At 39.0% G+C, this 19,122-nt stretch overlaps 3 protein-coding genes and 2 long non-coding RNA genes across 7 annotated transcripts; 3 read left to right on the plus strand and 2 right to left on the minus strand.

Moving 5' to 3' along the window:
* Nucleotide 1: 1 nt before the first annotated feature.
* On the minus strand, nucleotides 2-2,782 carry LOC124349714. Its single transcript, XM_046800520.1, has 3 exons — nucleotides 1,683-2,782; nucleotides 650-943; nucleotides 2-549 (listed from the first exon to the last, which is right to left on the minus strand). The coding sequence occupies exons 1-3, from the start codon at nucleotides 2,321-2,323 to the stop codon at nucleotides 168-170; spliced, it is 1,317 nt and encodes a 438-aa protein (XP_046656476.1). The 5' UTR covers nucleotides 2,324-2,782; the 3' UTR covers nucleotides 2-167.
* A 1,303-nt stretch (nucleotides 2,783-4,085) lies between these two features.
* Nucleotides 4,086-6,950, plus strand: LOC124349649. Its single transcript, XM_046800412.1, has 6 exons — nucleotides 4,086-4,894; nucleotides 4,971-5,611; nucleotides 5,675-5,893; nucleotides 5,966-6,037; nucleotides 6,097-6,244; nucleotides 6,353-6,950. Exons 2-6 carry the CDS (start codon nucleotides 4,971-4,973, stop codon nucleotides 6,773-6,775), a joined length of 1,503 nt encoding a protein of 500 aa, XP_046656368.1. The 5' UTR covers nucleotides 4,086-4,894; the 3' UTR covers nucleotides 6,776-6,950.
* A 1,406-nt stretch (nucleotides 6,951-8,356) lies between these two features.
* Nucleotides 8,357-11,175, plus strand: LOC124349778 (bromodomain-containing protein 3-like). 2 transcript variants are annotated; one of them, XM_046800622.1, is made up of 7 exons: nucleotides 8,357-8,557; nucleotides 8,880-9,027; nucleotides 9,091-9,395; nucleotides 9,462-9,827; nucleotides 9,900-10,028; nucleotides 10,091-10,159; nucleotides 10,233-11,175. In XM_046800622.1, the coding sequence occupies exons 2-7, from the start codon at nucleotides 8,964-8,966 to the stop codon at nucleotides 10,464-10,466; spliced, it is 1,167 nt and encodes a 388-aa protein (XP_046656578.1). In that variant the 5' UTR covers nucleotides 8,357-8,557; nucleotides 8,880-8,963; the 3' UTR covers nucleotides 10,467-11,175. The 2 variants fall into 2 exon arrangements, with proteins under 2 accessions (XP_046656578.1, XP_046656577.1); XM_046800621.1 differs by having other exon boundaries at nucleotides 8,357-9,027.
* Nucleotides 11,176-11,979: 804 nt separating this feature from the next.
* LOC124350260 lies at nucleotides 11,980-14,348 on the plus strand. Of its 2 annotated transcripts, none has more exons than XR_006920606.1 (5): nucleotides 11,980-12,317; nucleotides 12,385-12,625; nucleotides 12,709-12,821; nucleotides 12,906-13,178; nucleotides 14,011-14,348. It is a non-coding gene; the product is annotated as an uncharacterized LOC124350260 (long non-coding RNA). The 2 variants fall into 2 exon arrangements; XR_006920605.1 differs by having other exon boundaries at nucleotides 11,981-12,317; nucleotides 12,381-12,625.
* A 1,004-nt stretch (nucleotides 14,349-15,352) lies between these two features.
* Nucleotides 15,353-17,804, minus strand: LOC124350341. The gene is made up of 7 exons (XR_006920802.1): nucleotides 17,763-17,804; nucleotides 17,414-17,706; nucleotides 17,200-17,309; nucleotides 16,985-17,099; nucleotides 16,587-16,914; nucleotides 15,772-16,484; nucleotides 15,353-15,663 (listed from the first exon to the last, which is right to left on the minus strand). It is a non-coding gene; the product is annotated as an uncharacterized LOC124350341 (long non-coding RNA).
* Between the last annotated feature and the right edge of the window lie 1,318 nt (nucleotides 17,805-19,122).

Raw genomic sequence — 19,122 nt, forward strand, 5'->3', positions numbered from 1 at the left:
ATTATGTGTCTTGAAATGTAGTGTACTTTTATTTTGCAATGAAATGATTTTTCAAACAATTGTAATTTTTATTCAAGTCTGTCAAACTAGTGAAACTACCATAGTTTTGGCAGTAAATTTGTTTACTAATTTTACTAATTTTAATGCGAAGGTGAGGCAAGACGAAATTAAATGGAAAAGTTCCAATCACGTTCGCATCGCGAGTGGCCCAAGACGTAATCTGTAACAATAAACGTGCTTCTTTCTGGGCAAGGTCCGCGAGTGCCTGGTTTGTAACATCCGGCTGGACCGTGAAAATGTCCTTTCCAGTAAAAATGTTTGCCGTCAATCTGTTTTTCCGGGCAAGGACTAGGGCGACAATTGGCTTCACGACGACTAGATGGCACCAGCCACATTTTCTTCTCACAAGGCCCCCGAGTGAAGGGCTCATAGCATTTATTCTCGGCAGTGTAAATAAGGTGAAATTCCTTCATGCATTGACACGAACCCATCCGTCGATTCAATCCGATGTAGACTTGATCCGTACCGCATTCGTAAACCAGCCAATCTCTGTGTCGAGAATGATTGAGCATCGTTAATCTCTTGACCGTTAGTTTGCCTATGCAAATGTTATGGTTGTCAATCATTAAATTGATTTGAAAAGAAATACCCCTTAGAAGATGCCGCGGGACGACAGGTTTTTGTGTCAGGATCATAGCGGTAGCTAGGTGGATATCCGGTGCAGGGTTCTGCTGTCGATTTCAAACTGCATCTGGCCGATAACGAGGAAGATGCAGTTTCTTGACTGACTTTTGATAAGCAACCGTCCCATGGGTAATTTGAATAAGCGGAGCAATAAGACGGCGCCTCTGCTGGATTGTCACTTCCGTTTTCTTCGACCAAAATCTCGTTGGCCGGACACGGGCCTCGGCTTCCTTTTGGACAGTAATAGCGTTGACCACACCTTGATGAAATATTAGATGAATTGATGTTAGCCTTTTCATGCGTTGTTTTGGCCGGATGTGACAACAAGCTTTTTCTCGCATAGTTTTGTGACTCAACAGTGTACTATATTTATTTGTTAGATTTGGTTTATCTCTGATTCGGAACGACCGCTTAGTTTGCCCTCATGTTATCAAGGTGTGGCAACTCCAAGCCAAGCACTTTGTGTTGCGCTCTGCTGATAAGAATTATTTTTCAACACAAATGTTTCTGTTGTCTGAGACTTGAAAAAACTTTACAAAACGAAATTTCCAGCCCAAAATATTATGCGTTTCTTCCGGTTTCCGTTTTACTTGGAATCATTTTTAATATGTACTTGACGGCAAATAGAAAATGTATACCATATTTACGATTTTTAGGTTTACAAAAGATTTTTATGACTTCAAAAATAAAACAACAAAATGCGAGAGATATTAGTTGAAAAAAAGAAGCACAATTTTTGTTTTAATGGATAAATTGTTTGACTTTACATGGCAATGCTGTTTTTGTTTTGATTATTTTCATGTGTTTCAAATTGGTTCAGTTATTTCTAATTTATCTCTAGATCTGCAATTAAATTCAAAGCAAGCTCTAAAGTATTGAAAATTCCCACTTTAGAATTTGATAACTATGTGCCTAAACAAATTTTCAGGTCTCTGACCTCCCAAAATGAATCCATTTTTAGTAGTGAACATACATAGTAATTTTATAGTAGTACTTACACTTCAATTGACACCAGCTCTAGTGGGGGTGGTCTAATTGTTGGAATTAAAGCTGAATTTTGCTCAGTTGTTTCAGGTTTAGGTTGAAATCCTGGTTCAGACTCTCCATCTGGCTTGTCACCGTTACCATCGACCAATCCTGACTCAATTTCTTCATCTGACTCACCATCATTACCATCCACTAACCCTGACTCAATTTCGCCATCTGGCTGGTCAACACTACCATCTACCAAACCTGATTCAATTTCTCCGTCTGGCTCATCACCACTACCATCAACCAATTCTGACTCAATTTCTTTACCTGGTTCACCATCATTACCATCCACTAAGCCTGACTCAATTTCTCCATCTGGCTGGTCACCACTACCATTAAACAACCCTGATCCAATTTCTTCATCCGGCTCGTCACCACTACCTTGATCAATCATTGTGTCATCCAGTATTGTTTTTATTGCCCTATTATTGATTTTCGATGTCTGGAATTTCTTTTGAAAAATACCTCGTCGTACCAATGTGTGGGGCTCATCTTGGAAGAAAAACTCGTTGGTTGGATTAGCATCCCCGGAGCAAATAAACAGGATTTGCCCAGCAAAACTCCAAGCCACAACTGCAGTAAGCAAAAAGTTGACACTAAACCCCATTTTGGTAAGCAATATGTTACAGTGACTTTTGGTGTATTCTTTAAACAGAATTTTATAACCGACTTCCACTCAGGACCACCGTGTAACTGATTGAACCGTTTCATTCGTTACCCATTTCATTTTTTTATTTTTCATGACCTGAATCAGCGATGATAAGGTGATAGGTGATTCAGATGATAGCACAACAAGCAACATTTCACTTTAACAAATCCTACGTCGTGTAAAATCCCGCGTTTACATTTCATCCTGGTATTACACATCTCAAGTGATTTCGCAAGTAAGTGTGTGTCACAGGCTAACAAATACCATGGGTCGCATGGATTATTTCATTTACTACTATAACCGGAATCATTAAAATGTAATTACTAGTCATCAAATAATTGGCGATGAGAAAATTTCCGGTTGATTATAAGTTGTGAAATATTGGCTCACATATTTCTTCAATATTTTAACTCACATACGTGGAGATAATTTGATAAAGAAATCGATAGGCCTACCTACGTGTGAGGGTGTAGACTTATGCCAACGTGGATTATTTGATTATCACCTAGATAAAACACGTAGCCTACTAAATGTATTTGCTTACATTAAAATGAACAAAGACAATAACAAACTTCAAACTCCTAAAAAGTTGCCTAGATTATGGTTGAGGTATGTTAACAGTTTTTGTAGGGGGCTACTTTTCTGTACGAAAAGGAGAAAAAAACCCGTTTCAACTTACGAGAAAAAATGTGTCGCATAAAAAATCCAAAAGATGTTTTTATTGCGCAGAGTGACGTAGTAGTTTTAATTTCTATTAAATTTTAATTTCTTAGGTTGAATTGTTCTGTCTTCTGACTGGATGTCAGGTGGATGAGGGTTCGAAGGTTCGTTGTCTGTGTGTTCGGTGACTTTTCGGAATTTTTCGATTTCAATTTTTATTCATCGTCAATGAACGTTGATGCCCATTCTCCTCTGCTGCCTTCTCCAGAGCCGCTGCCTTCTCCAGATCCGCTACCGTCTCCAGTTCCGCTTCCCTCTTCATTTCCGCTTCCCTCTCCAAATCCGCCTCTAGGCTTGCATGGGCTTGGATATCCGCTTCCCTCTCCTGATCCGCTTTCGCCACATTCTTCTTCAGTGTCTGTCTTGTATTCATACTTCAGTGTCTCATAATTCTCGTTTTCATTAGGTGACTCATTTTCTCCGTTTATAACTGGACTCTCTTTCGTGTCTGTCGAGAATCCATTTTCTATCTGGTAATTCTCGTATTCAATAGGTGACACCTTTTTTCCGTTTACAAAATAACTCTCTTTAGTGTCTGCCAGGTTTTCATTCGATATAGGCTCTTTCTCGTATTCTTCATTCGACACCGATTTCCCGTTTACAATTCGTCTAGAACTAGCCTTTTCACGAACGACTTCATTATCAAAGAAGAAATCATTCCCAGAATTGGCAGAGCAAATCACAACTTGCATGACAATTAATGCCAAACTGGTAATTAACACTTTATTTCCAAGCGCCATTGCACACACGCTACACTTAGAACGACAGGAAATTTGATGGTGTTTAGGGTTGGATGAAATGCCAGCGACTGTCGCAGTGCAACTGATTCTTTCTTAATCATTTCATTCCTTTCCTTTTTTCCTCTTTTTTATTTTCAAATTTATAACGATAAGAGTAGTCAATCGAAATATCATATTATCTACGTGTTACTGACATATCATGGATGGCCAACCCCCGCCCCCCCCCCACCACCAATATTGCAACCCGCCTTATAATTTGGATTTTAGGATTGTTTTTATCAAGTTATTAGCGTATTACTTGTGTTAATTTGAACATTTCGTAAAATTAAACCGTTGAATATAAAGTAACAGTCTAGACAACAACTTTATAAGCAAGTCTAGATAACGATTTAAGCCCTTTGGTTAGGCTGCTATAAAAATTCAACATTTCATATGGCATACACCATGTTTCTGGGTTTGTTTGATCAACCCAAAAGATCATATAATCCTAGATTACCCTATAGATTACGTCTTAGTGTAATATAATCGTGCTCTGAAACTCTACATTTTTTACTGAAACTTGCAGTCACGTTATCTCTGTAAACACGGGAGAATGAGGTCTCCACGTCTTCAAACGATGTTCTAGCAGCGAAGTATACACCGAAGCTTTTCTTGAATATATTACTCTTATCGAGGGAAAGCGAAAAGAAAATGTCATTGCTCGCCCACGGCCGTATGGCCCGAGATATCAGCCAGGAATGCTTATTATTTCACTTATGGATTATTGTGTTTGTTTTGTTTTGGTTTTTTGTTTTTTTCGAAAATTGAACAGCAGGTGGGTGGGGTCTCACAGGCTTCACACCTGTGTGTTTGGTCTCGTTCTTTTTCGGTTATGTTTCATTTCGTTCTTGATATGGACTGTTTCTCTCTCACGAGTTATCTTACCGTTAAGACATTTCTCCCCTCGTGATTGTTTGTCTATACTATCTTGTGAGAGTTGAATGGTATAGAGGCGATCGTCATTTTCTTCCTCATTCGTCAATTCTCTCTATACTAAGTAGCTACCTCATTGCCTGTCGAGAAAGAAAAGGTATACGTTTCAAGTTTTCTAGTTGTTCTTGTTTAATTCTGCTGCTCATTTTTCCTCATTGATTTTGGAATTACAGATGGCAAAGTTTCGGTGGTGGATCTTGTTAATGGTAGTGTCGATTGCGATCCTGACGGAATCGACGACAACGACGAAGAAACCCAAATCACGCAAAGCACCTCTCCAAAACCCATATAGAACGTCCAAAAGAGTTCAACAACCATCTGGCGCTGCACAACCAGCTCAAAGATCAATCCCCAGACCACTTTCGGCATCTCAGCCCGGACCCTTAAGGCCGGAGGAATCGGTTGCTGCTCCTTCAGTCGTCCGACGGAATCCGGCGTCGCTTCAATCATCATCGCAAGATTTGGGATTTGAAGACACTCCGGTTGATCGCTCTCGTCTTAAAGAGGACATGGCTGCATTAGGTCTGAGCCTGGATTCGAATGACAACAATGTCAACGCAATAGGACCCGCGAATACTGGTAACCAACAACGTCCTCCGGCACGAGCTCCCGTTCGCGCTCCTGCTCGCGCTCCCGCCCGCGCTCCTGCTCGTTCTCCCGCTCGTGCCCCCGCTCTTCGGCCACTTCCAGCCCCTAATCCTTACAGCGATTACGAAGATTTACTTTTCGACGAATACGACCAACCATTGCAGGACAACAAACTTTTGGCTGAAACTGCATCACCAACATCCAACAAATTTCTCAAATCTGAAGTGTAATTGTTGATTTTATTTTGATTATTCTTTCCTGAATGTTTATGTGAATTAATTATCATCAGGTGCGGACGTAAATTTTTCTGCCAGCGAGGTAATCGGGGTCCGTGTCATCGTAACGAAGTATTCCTTCCTCAGCTCAACGATTCCAGTATATTCACTCGCCCGTCTTGCGGTAATATGGTGTCCTATCCATGGAACGGTTGCATGTCCGCTGGTAAAGTCGGAGTGGCGGCAAATAATGCAGCAGTGGGCGGAGGTTGTGCTGTTCGATTCCCCCAGAGGTAATTTGTAAAAAAGAAAAAGTTTTCAAGTTAAAACTATCAAGTCATATTTTATTTGGTAAATTTGACAAGGCCTTGCTATGGATACCCTCCAAATTATCGATTTTACACGGAAACGAAACGATGCTATCCCGTCTCTGTCGGGTACAAAACTTTTAACGAATTCAATTGATTTCGAAAATTAATTTATTCTTGATGAACAGATGGGAAGGCGGCATGTCCAATTCAGGCCCATGCCCTTTGAACAAAGTGTTTACTGATATCGACGGAATCAATGGCATGTGTCAATGCCGCGATCGTAATCAGCTTTTATTCAAAGGAGATGATAGGTGCCACCGTATCTACGCTAAGGTATTAACCTACGCTAAGTTATCGTATTTACCTAACAAGTGTTGTCACGTCCGAATTTGAATCGGTCAATTATCAAATATTGTTGTTCACATCTTCTTTCGACTCCAGGGCCCTTGTGACCATGGCAACTGGCTGGAACCGGATACCAACGGCTATGGTATGTGCAATCGATCGCCTTGTCCGGAAAGCAAATGCGACGGCCGCCACATTTACTGGAAGTCAACACCAAACTCAGAAGGAGGCTGCTACAAGTCGTTTACACGTGGGCCCTGCAGGAGTGGTAGTTATTTCCTTGTCGAAGATTATGGCACCCGAAGAGGTCGCTGTGTTTCCCAGTATGGATCGTCTTTCAATCCCATGAGTCCGTACGCCATTCCGCCTCGCTATCCCGTGATGAGAAACCCTTACGATATGATGTACTCTAATAACATGTTGAGTCCCTGGTCGAAAATCGGAATGTATCCTCCGTTTGGTGGACAACAAGACTATGGCGGAGAGGACTATGATGACATTTCCAATCTCGACTATTAGACTATTAAATTAGTTTAACAGAACTTCACATCACATTTGTTCTCCTTGTTATTGTGTCTGAAATCAAACGAAGCTAAGTTTCTTTTCTATCCGTCGTAATATAAGTTAGCCATTGTTAGTTAGGATAAATGTCTATCTTTGAGTTTATTAGTCAATAAAAAATACATTTCAGTTACATTTTATTAATCTTGGTTTATGGCGATTTTAAGAGGACTTATACCTGCGTGGGATTTTGTGATTTCCCAAACCGAAAGCAAAAGAACTTGACCTCCTCTTTTCTGGTGACCTTTCTTAACTATTTAATCTGAGTAATCCCAGATCAAGGTCTGGCCAAGGTTTAATTGCATGGTGATTATCTAGACACGACGAACTACGCGTCTGAGAAATTAATGGGTACGTATATATATTTATGCTACTACAGCCTTTTTGCACCTTCAGTTTCATTTCAACGCTTACAGGTAACGGACATATTATCTTCATACTGGCTTTGTTGTTTCCAGATTATTAATAATATTATTTTTCCTATTTTACAGTTCACCGAGAGATGGAGGACCGAAGAACCAACAGACAAATAAATAATCGCCGGTTTGACGTGGAAAGAATAATCAGACAAAATGAAAACGACGACCGAGAAAGAAGAATAAATTATCAAATTGACCGATTTGAATTAAGGGCAAGGAATGTCCGTGAGTTGCTTATGCAACAAACACATTCCCGCTATCACATAATGCAAGTGAATCAACGTATTCATCTACATTGCCCTACTTTGCCTCTGTTGCGCTATCGCAGTAATCCTAATAAGCCGGCCTATCAAGGAGGATAAAGAACAATTTGATCAATGCCACTCATTCTACTTGCATTAAGTCTCTATTTGACGACCGTTACGCAATGTGTGAAGGAAGTCCATCATGGCAAAAAAGTAGATTTAGTGGACAATTTCATATGTTGGAATTGCTTCCCGGAAATAAATTACTCGCACTGTAACCGTCAATTGTTTTAAAGTTCTTCTGGTTCGTTCTAGGCCGTGGTTGTAGACACGCAGACAGCAATTAGCACGCGGCCAATATAACAGGTGCACTAAAAAAAAACAATGTATAAAGTGCATTTCCCAATAAGATCTGAGTTTTAAATCTAAAAAAATCAGGTTGTTTTTATATATAATTGAAGGTCAGTGATCAGTTCGAGTGTGAATTTATATTATTAAATGGCGAATTTTTGCAACTTTTTTTCTCTAAAAATATCTCAATTAGGAAAGGATTATCAGGATCGGAACTGAATTGTAATGTCCATTTTTTAAGTCAACATTTTCTTCATCACTCACTTCACACATCACTTAGAACTAGATTCATAGACTGTTCTAAATTTCTGAAATCGCAATATCGATTTTTAACATTTTTATTTATTTGTTATTTTATCGTTTTATTTTTCTTTATTTTACGAAATGTACCGAAAACATTAGGTTGAAACTTGAAAGGTAACTTTGAAAATTTCCGCTCATGTTGAAGTAAGTTCCTCGCTTTGTGATCGTCATTTGTTCGTGAGCTCGTGATTGGCCGATTGCAGATGCAGACGATATTAGAATCATCAGTTAAAACAATATCTCAAACAGTTGATGACCGACACGTGGACTAACGTTGTGATTATTCTTCGTTATTCCAAATTATATTTGCGATTAGCGTAATTGGGATTCTAGACATAGTAATAAAAACATCTCGTTTGATTAACGATAGTTGCTTTTCCTAATCTCCAGTTAGTCTCGGGAACAACGCGGTGGATTTGTTGGTAATTCTTGTAAATCCAACTCTGTAGCCTACCCTCTTTGTATGCAGTTGCAGCGTTTTTTTGCCAATGTTGGTGAGAGTGTGATGAAAACTGAATCTACTTCTCATTTGAGTCACTTCGCGTATCGCTGTTGAACACAGAAAAGCAATTTACCAATATATTTATGAAAAGCATTTTATCACAATTGGTTTTCTCATCTGATGCTCATCACAACCCAACTAATCCATGCCAGATTGTCAATCACCCTAGATGCACTCGTCTGTTGTCATCCTTAAATTTTAGGATAATTATTCCATGGAATTAAGTGATAATACAACTACAGGGACCATGTCAAGAAGACTGGCTACTGATTAGAGATTCAGTTGGTTCATTCTACTGTGCTATTCAATTCAATCCACTGACTGGGATGGCAAATTTATCAACTCACCATATGGTTTCCACCACTGAAGGCACTGAAACATGGAATTCGAGTATTTATTTAAATATTCGGCCTTTTTCTAAGTCTTATTATAATTTTCATTTTCTTTATCCAGGATTGAATTTCTCCACTCAGGAGTGTCAAATGAACTATAATTTGTCCAATAATCAAACCAAGCAACAAAATTCTCAAACAAAAGATGGTTTTACTACTTATTATGTTTTAAGCAGTGGGGAACTGTCTTCAAGTTCAACAGAAAGTCAAGTTAAGAAAAAGGAAATGCAAGAGAGGAGAAGAAAAAAGAAAGAAAAGAAACTGGTTAGAGAAGAGAGAAGAAGAAAAAAAGAAGAAAAAAGAAAAAAGGAAGAAAGAAGAAGAAAAGAAGAAAAAAGAAGAAAAAAAGAAGGAAGAAGAAGGAAGGTTTGCTACAAATAATCTTGACATTTTTAATCAAGTAAATTATTACATTAAAATTTTATATTCTAGGGCAACATTAAAAAACATGCAGAGAACTTTAATCTTACTTCCCCGGCTTACAAACGAGTTAAACGTGCTAATGCATCTGAAAGATTTGCCAGAAACGCACATGATGACAGTAAATTCAAGGATATTGCTACCTGGGTAGCTCTCAAGGCCACACGAACACAATTAATTGATGATGCTTGGGTAGCCCCTTCCTCCCTTAACTCCCAGAACGGCGAAGTTACTAATGACTTGTACGAGGCCATATCAAGCGACGAAGATTCTCTTCTAGACTTTACACCGACCCCTTCTGAAGCCAATTTGACGCTTCCCTCCAATGACCAATCCGAGTCCGAAGTAGTGGGATCTGTGAAGAAACTGTCCAGAGAGGTACAGTCTAGTTTGAACAAACTAACAATGTTGCGCATGGATTTACAGAGCGTTTCTCCTCCCTTTATGTAGGAATTAGAAAAAGTCGCCATCAGACACATTGCAATGTGTGAAAAATATACGAAAACTGAACTAGAATTGGACATTTGTAAAGGAAGGGAAGAAACCTTTCATAGCATGATTCTTGAATTAAACCAAGAGGTTATCACTAAAATCTATAGGTTTGAATGTCAAACACAGTATTAATTTATTTTTTTTTGCAGGTCATAAAATTAAAATCCATGATTCCGCCATCTAAGACGACTCGATCTATCGGTGTGCAAATGCAATTGGTAAGTAACTCGACGATGGGCAACTTAGAAATTTCCATCTACTATTGATAACGATTTTTCTTGTTTTTAATAGCATTCCTCGTCTGGACAGCAAAACAGTTCTTCAATTCCCTATCCCTTCCAGACTCGAATAAAAATCGAACAAGTTGAAGGAAACAGCGACAAGGAGTCCATCGCATTGAACGAAATTTGTTCAAATAACCTTCATACCCACCCTTCATTTTTTGGTAGCAGTGTCCTGCGTACGCCAGTATCGTCAGTCAATGGCAACCAAATCCATTCGGTTATTAAACAAGAAAAAAGTTAGAACATTAATCGTAGCAAAAGTGTTTCAAGTGACAAGAAACGGGGAAATCGTTGGGAGAGAGATTCCCATCCTCCTGTCAATCAATTTCAGCCATGATCATCAAATTAGCTCCAGTCCCAGCTGTGTTCGTTGAAAGCTCATTCTAAGCTCTGTCTTTTTTATTTTAATACCTTTAGCCGGGCAAAGAAAAAAGAAGGTCGTTAAAAAGCAAATTATTTCTCTAAGTATTTCTCCAAGTCTGTTGTTCGTGGAATAAGGAGTCGGAAAAAGCCAGAAAAAGAAATTTTCGTAATTAGTTGAGAAGCACTTTTAAAATCTTTGTAGGCCTAATATTTTTTATTTTAACAAAAAAAAGGAAAGAAACAGGATAAGGAAACAGAAAAAAGTTTGTTCAAACCAGGTGTTATGTCTGATTCTCAATAGAAATTTCGGTTTGCAACTTTTTTTTTTTTTTTTTAATAGTCAACTCGTTAATACCACGTATTGCAAATAAGCTGATACCAAATCTTGGCCCGATTTTAAGTCTTCGCAAAAAAAAAATTTAAATGTCCTATCATAATATTAAACTTAGCAGATTGTTTCGTATTGATTGCCAATAATGTGTCTAACCTTTTCTGTAAAAATTTTTCTGTTAATTGTTTTGGTTTATTACGTTGTCCTGTCCAGTAAGTCTTACAAGGAATTATACGAATACAATAACATATCTAGATTTCCTTGTGTCAAGTACGGTTCTAGATTGTAATTTATACTACACTTATTAATATTATTATTAATATATTTCAGGGTTTAAACTTCTAATGTGAATTTAATCAAGGAAATGAGCAATGATCTTACCCTGAGCACTTCATCCACTCCGAAACAAAATTGGAAAAAGTAAATAATTAAAAAAACTTAAACATTTTTTATTTTATTTTATTAAAAACGAAAGAGAAAAACTAAATGTTTTAAATTTATCCACAGAGTTATGAAAACCAAACTTGCTCGGCTGCTGCTTCCATGCGAACGCTCACAGCTGGAACGGTGAAACCTTAGGTAATTAAATCCCCGATACAATTATTTAATATGTGGCATGAAATTAACAACCCTCTTGTCTGCAGAGGAGTTGTAATAGTTCTTATTTATTACATCTCAACTCGTACAATTTTCAGGATCGTAGGAAGATGAAAGGATACCACACAATTCGTGCCTGCATCATTCCATCTCACCATGTACAGTTCAAGCCATTAGCAAATATCAGTGTATGCAAAAATACAATTAAATTGACGAGTTCATTCAAATCCTTTTAGATTATCACAGGGATAGAACATCATTTGTTTAGAGAGAAGTTAAGAATTCAAGGGAACGAGATAGCGTGTGTTAACACACACGAATCAGTTTGAATTCGTATTTTTTAAATTAGGCGGTTGAGTTGCGTAAATTCTAAATTGGCAACGCCGCTTTAAATTCCACGAAAGTTCGTCGCCAATGCTCCCCAAATGCAAAAGTCAAAACGGTCAAAAGCTCAAAACATCAGAGAATTTTCTATTGTTTCTTGTCAGTCGTAAGCTTGAAAAGTGTGGTTGTTTGTTGATTACTTTACACGCGGTTGCAACAGAGAAGTCAAACCAAGGAAATGTGTGATCAACAAATCGGCAGGCTGTCTAAGTGTGAACAAATTATGTCAATTGCTTTCCAAGTTCACACACACAGTAAAGAAGGATTGCTGACCGCTAGATGCCACTGTCTAAAGTTGATGTTGTCATACACAAACACAACAACCTGATCCTGCATCATGAAACATGGCGAAACAAATTGTTGCTATTGTGTACTTATTTTTCTGTGATTCCGAATACTGAATTGAACTTCGTTTGTGTAGGTTTATCTTGACCTAGTTTCCTTATTTTTGTATATTACATCTATTTCTTCAAATTCTAGAAAGTCATTCCGTCATTCTAACAAGTTGACTTAGTGCTCAGTTACTTTCCATCCATTAGATCCTTATGCTGTCAATAGCCTGAAACTCATATTTGGAACCCACATGCAGTGGAATTAGACAGAAGTTCTTGTGCATGGACCATAGGATCTTTTCTGAATCTTGCAAGTGTAACTTGTGTCAGAATGTTTGTCGAGTGTACAACTGTTTCTACAGCTGTTCAGAAGGCAACCCAGCTGAGAGATAGGTAGAGTTCTATTTTTCATATATAAATTTGTGTAAATTTGTAAATAATATAGATAATTTTCCTTATCCCATTGCTACTTAGAGTTCCAGTTTCAGTGAATGTGTACATGAAGAGTGTGAAGTGTATTTAGTACATTTACCAGATCTGCTTGATGAAAGTCAAATGCCTTACTGAATTCGTCACCCAAATGATAAAGGTAAACATCATTATCACCTTTTACCATGCTACAATGAGTTAATTTTGTTTAAGCTTCCTTTTAATTCCCAACTCATTTTTACAGAACTATTTGTGACGTCCCCTGAGATCGCGAGTCGGCCGCCAGTTTCAATCTACAACGCAGTTTCTTCATGGAATCGTGAGGTCCTGCCACGGAGATCCTTGAGTCAACGCTGGCTTTTGTCGATGACAGAAGAGGGACTTCTATCAACGTTCGGATCCTTATCTTAACGACGTACGCTGCTTTTTGTGCTTCACTGGCGAATTAGATCACTTCAGTGTTCGCTTCCGTCCGCTGTGAAATACCTGCAGTCACTCGCCACGGGACTATGCCAAGGTAACCGACAATTGACTTACTTTCCGTAGATTATCGACTAATAATAATCTACTTCGTTAAACTCTGTGACTATAAGAATTCTAAACCCCATCTCGGGCCTTTTTTGCGCGCAAACAAAGTGTTACTTAGACGTTTCTTTTTTCTAACGCTAGATGGCTTTTTGATAATTTCCAGTTGTCAAAAGTCAGTTTCGGTTACTTTGCCCATCTCTTTTAACATTTATCGACAGTTATTTTGTTGAAATATTTAGTGATAACTAATGATTACTATACCAGCAACAAAGCTCACTTGTTAAATTTTCGATATTTGCTTTTTTTTTCTACTTCCGGTTTTCTCATTTCAGTCAGTAGTTCAGTAAATATTCATTCGAGGCACAAAAGAACAACATATTCGTGATCCTCGTCAAATTTGTAGTAAAGTTCATGTTTTTATTTGTCTGTACGCGTACTTCCGGTTTTGAAAATTTTCCTGAACTATATAGTTCAGGAAAATTCTCGATTTTGGCCAAATTTTGGATTTTGTTTAAATCACACCTAATCTACCCCAAATTTCATGGAGATCACGAATATGTGGTTTAATTTGACGACAGCTCAATGGTTGAGGCGCTGTGGTTACTTCCGGTATACTTCCGGATTTTTTTTTTTAGACTAGCAAGTGAGCTTTGTTATGTGTACAGTTCTCAATATTGTTAGGTAGATTTTTAAGCAATTTAAAGCGCGCCTTTGAAGTTTTGAGCAAAAAAACCAGATCAATGAACTTATATGTATTATGTGACTATTATTTAACTTTTATTGGCATGTCACTTAATAAGAATTGTTTTGTCTTTATTCAGGTAATGCAGAGAAGACGTCGAGAAGATGGATTTTCTCATCTTTAACAATCGTCACCGGTCTCCGTCGGATGTTGCCACTGCTCCTGGTGTGAACGAAACTCGGTTGAATCGCGACCGACACCGAGACTCGTCATCAACGTGGATCATCGTATTGTTGGTTTTATTGCGTTTGTGTTAGTGTTAGTTAACCCGTTGTCTGCCACGTCTTTGTTCTCCCCTGCACGGGCCGCGCTGTTCGGTCTCGTGGTTTTACAAGCCGCGGGGTCGAAAAGTCGCCAAGCCCAAAATTTGCCGCAAGGCGCCTGTTATAAGGCAATGCACCATGCACCCCTCCTTGTCAGCCCGGACTTGTCAGCAATGGCAAGTCCCACTCGGTCATGGATCCTTCAGACGTGGCGCGTAGAGTAGTAGAGAGCAACCTACGGGTTGTATGGCGTGGCAGCCAAAGGGTTAACTTAAGTGTATGTGTGAATGTATGTATGTGACTGTACAATGTGGTGGAATTGTGGGTGGAGGTGGGACAATATAACACAGTTCTTTTTACTAGTTTTTTGTTCATTGTCTCTTAATTTCTACAAAGTCTTGTTAAGGAATTATCTCAATTTCAAAGTCTTTCATTTATACCAAGATCAGCCACTTCCCTTTAACTGGTAAGATTTGCAAATATCAACAGTTACAAGTTTTTCGTAACTTATCCTTGCAATATCATCGTTGAACCACTAGAACAGGTCGGTATGTAGAGTAACTTAAGGCAGTAGTCACCATCAAAACAAGAAACAATTCACAACACAGCATACTGGCCTTGAAGAAGTCCAACACCAATAGACACCTGCCGCAATGTTGACAAACTTGGAAGTTACTAACAAAATCTTACAAAAGAATTTTTATTTTCTCATTTAAAATCAACATTAATTCCCAGTGACCAATGATCATGAAGACAACCATCAAATATAAATAAACTCAAATAGAAATTTTGGCTCTAGCATTTAGGAATCTCCTTGTAGTAAGATGCGGAAGCGTAGTTTGTGGGGTAATATTCAGCTGCCTTAGTGGTGTAGTAACTCAGGACAGAGTAATACTTCGGAGTTTCGGTGTAGTAGGTGGTAGCAGCGTAAATACTGATGTAACACTCGGTTGCCTTGGTGGTGTAGTATCTGGGAGAAAGCGCAGGTTGTAATGTAGTAAACTGGAGCATCGGTTTAGCATTCCGGTTCAACGTAGTACGAATTAGCAGCTGCCCTCGTGGTGTAGTACTCCGCTGCCTTCGTGGTGTAGTACTCGACTGCCTTCGTGGTGTAGTACTCGACAGCCTTCGTGGTGTAGTACTCCGCTGCCTTCGTGGTGTAGTACTCCGCTGCCTTCGTAGTGTAGTACTCCGCTGCCTTCGTGGTGTAGTACTCCGCTGCCTTCGTGGTGTAACTTAGAGCAGTTATTTTTGGGGCTTCGGTGTAGTAGTTCAGGACATCATAAGTTTTGGTGTACTACTCTGGGGCCCTGGTGGTTCAATATCTGGATGATGCGTATGTTTTTGTCGTGCAGTAAGACAGCGGCGATGTGGTTTGGAATCCACTATAACCACGAAACATCGGTACACTAGTGGTTGACCCAACCACCAAGGATACAACAACCAACACGGCACCACGCCATAATTAACTAGACGGTAAAAGATTTGAACAATTTTGAAAATTTTCAATAGTAACATATTAACCAACAGAAGAAAAAATAGTGATACAAAATTCCATGTTAAAACAGTATATTTACCTTTAATACTCGGTGGCTTGGTGAATTAAACAGGAGCCTCAGTTTTGTAGTAGCTTGGAGCAGAGTAATACTTGGGTTCCTCAGTGTAGGAAACTGGGGCAGTGTATCTGGTTGTGTAATATGTGGCCTCTTCGGTGTAGTAGTTGGGGACTTCGTCATAGTATCTAGGTGTAGCGTAGGTTGTGTAGTAAACTGGAGCTTTGGTGCAATCATTCAGTTCAACGTAGTACGAAGGAGCAGCTGCTGTGTTGTAAGTCTGGGCTACGTAGTACTTCACCGCCTCAGTTGTAGTGGAGTAGTTCGGGGCAGAGTAGTACTTGTGCGGTTCGACATAGTACTCGACTGCTTTAGTATTGAATTAAGCTGGAGCCTCGGTGTAGTAGGCTGGGGCTGCATTCATAGTCGTGTAGTACTTGGGGACTTCGGTGTAGTAGGCTGGGACAGTATACTCGGTGGTGTAGTACTCGGGCGCTTTGGTGATGCAACTCGGGGCAGCGTAATTTGTCGCGTAACTCTGGGAGTCTTGGTGGTGTAGCACTTCAGAGTCTCGGCGTAGTAAGTAGATGTTGTGTATGTTGACTTGTTTTGTTAGGTTAGGTGGCGGCGTGGTGTACTATTTCTTCGCTGCTGTTGCTTGGTATCCACCATGTCCAGGAGACGTCTGTACACCCGTGGTCGACCCAACCAGCAGCATGGCGTCATAGTTATCTAAACTAGAAACGATTTGAACATTAATTATCGAATATACCTGGTCATATAAACTGAAAACAAGATGCAATTGATTTACGACTAGAAATAAAAAATGAATAATTAACCATGATTTCGAACTGTTAATGCGATGAAGAAGGTAGTTGGTGACAAATAGTGCACGGCAGTTGTTACCGTGTCGGAGATGCTCACTCGACTGAGTTCCGTGGCTTTTTCTCTTGCCATTTATACGACTTTTTCTCACCCTGACCCCTCTCTTACGCCCTGCGACTATTAAACCTGCTTGATAATAAAGCAAAGCAAACACTTCCCACTCTCACCCAACCTCTACACCACCGCATTGACAGTTTTACGTAATGATCTCTGTGACCTTCGAAAGTGAATGACATGCAAACTGGCCTTCCCTTCTGCAGGTTGACGTTGCCGGGGATCGGTCTACAACAAACAATATCAAATTAATACCAAATGGTTATGGCTAAAAATGAATGGAATCACGATGCAGTACTCGTGCTTTTTAGTGATGAAGCTCGGGGCAGCATAAGTTGTAATGTAATACTTCGAAGCCTCGGTGGTGCAGTATTTGAGGACAACAACCAACAGCATCACGACGCCACAGTTTACTATTCAATAAATAATTAGAACATAAATCCAATAATAACTGACATAATTAAAAACAGGAGAGTTGATTAAGAATTCCATGTAGAAAACTGAAAATTTAACCCTATATATGATGAAGAAGGCAGTTGGTGACAAACAGTGCACGGAAGTTGTTGTCGTGTAGGAGATAATCACTCGACTGACTATTTCGCCTTTTCTCTCCTTTTAAGCAACTGGACAATAAACAATTTGAACATTAATATTTAATAACCAGCATGTTAAGAAATAAGAAAAACAATAGAAATTGATTAAAACATACAAGTAATAGATTATTTACTTATAATTGCGATTTAGTACGCTGCAGTTGCTGTCGTGTCGGAGATGCTCTATCAACTAATTTCAAACGCCTTTTCTCTCGCCTTTTAAACGACTTTTTCTCACCCTGACCCACCTCTTAAGCCTTGCGGCTTTTGTACCTGCTTGATAATGATGCAACACGTGTCGTCCTCACCCAATTAACCTTTACCCCGTCGCATGACATGTTTTACGTTATGATCTCAGTGACCTTCGAAAGTGAAGGAAATGCAAACTGGCCTTTCCTTCTTTAGGTTGACGTTGCTGGGGATGGGTCTACAAAAACCAAAATCAAAATGAATACCTACGGCTGAGCTTAGCGGCTTTTGTACCTGCTTGATAATGAATGCAGCACGTCCAGTTCTCACCCAACCTCTACACCACCGCATTGACAGTTTTACGTAATGTTCTCCGCGACCTTCAAGCGTGAAGGACATGCAAACTGGTCTGCAAGTTGAACTCTACACTGGTAATTTAAAAATAATTAAGCAGTTACTTAAATTTGTTAAGATATAAGAGACTTCACGGACTATATAAGGGTAAACAAGCTTACCCAATTACAAAAAAATGGGGTAAACGATGAAAATGCAATCACATAAAACCACATCTTAAGATTTTACGTAAAATTACACCAAAATTAAACAAAGGGATCTACTCTCTGGTCTTCAATCGCTGAAATTTACAGCTTGCTTTTTAGGAAATTAATAAACACATTAAAATTTAAATAAATTTATAAAACAAGCCTGACAACAATAGGACGAGTAGGACGATCACTTCGTTGTCTATGGTTTCTACTAACATGGCCCAAACCAAACACTACAATTAACAGCTAGGTAACCAAGAAGAAGGTAGGGGCTTAAAGGATAACTAGATGAGTATCTAACTTGTTTTTAAAAAAGCAATATGATACACATAATCTATAATTTTAAGTAGAAACAGTATAGAAGTATAATGATAAACAATGCAGGCACTAGAATCAGTAAAGGCTTACATTTTAAATGGCGTTGAATTTATTACATAAACACAAAGAAAATTACGAAGAACATGGAACATGGAAGAAAACAGCAAGAACTTTTCAACTTTCCAAATGTGTGAAGACAACAATGCGATGCTAGCGACATCTAACTACAATCAAAGTGACCGTCTTGTCCATCATTTTCTATTTGCTTTTATGGGTAAAAAAAGAAATTGCCACTTGCCAGCTTAGCAAGGTATATTCGAAGGGTTGCCTGTGATTTTTGTTTCATCAAAAAAATCACAATAGCATATGACGTTCAATAAATGGCCGTAATAGACGAGTTGCGGATGCTGAGTCTGTCGCCTGTCTTCCTCCTCTCTTCGCCTCGAGAGGCCAAGATAGGGATGAATAATCCAGATGACATGCAACTCAAGCATCCGCAACTCGTCTATACACTTCGTGTAGACCATGAAGTCTACAGACCCTGCAAGACAAAACTAATTAAGGAAAAAAGTTAGAAATCAATCTACAGCGTTTTGGCTCGTGAATAAAGAACTCGATAACTTCGACAACCTAACTCGACCTAAACTCGACCCCTCGATCCGCGCTGGAAAGTCGCCTGATGATCCCCAGTTGTTGAGTACAATTGTTCATGCCATAAATCACTCAATGGCAAACCTATTAACTTTTAGTTCTTCTCTTGCAATTGGGACACAAAAAGTGAAAGGTTGCAA

Source organism: Daphnia pulicaria, chromosome 7, assembly GCF_021234035.1.
Source record: "Daphnia pulicaria isolate SC F1-1A chromosome 7, SC_F0-13Bv2, whole genome shotgun sequence".
NCBI classification, from domain to species: Eukaryota; Metazoa; Arthropoda; class Branchiopoda; order Diplostraca; family Daphniidae; genus Daphnia; species Daphnia pulicaria.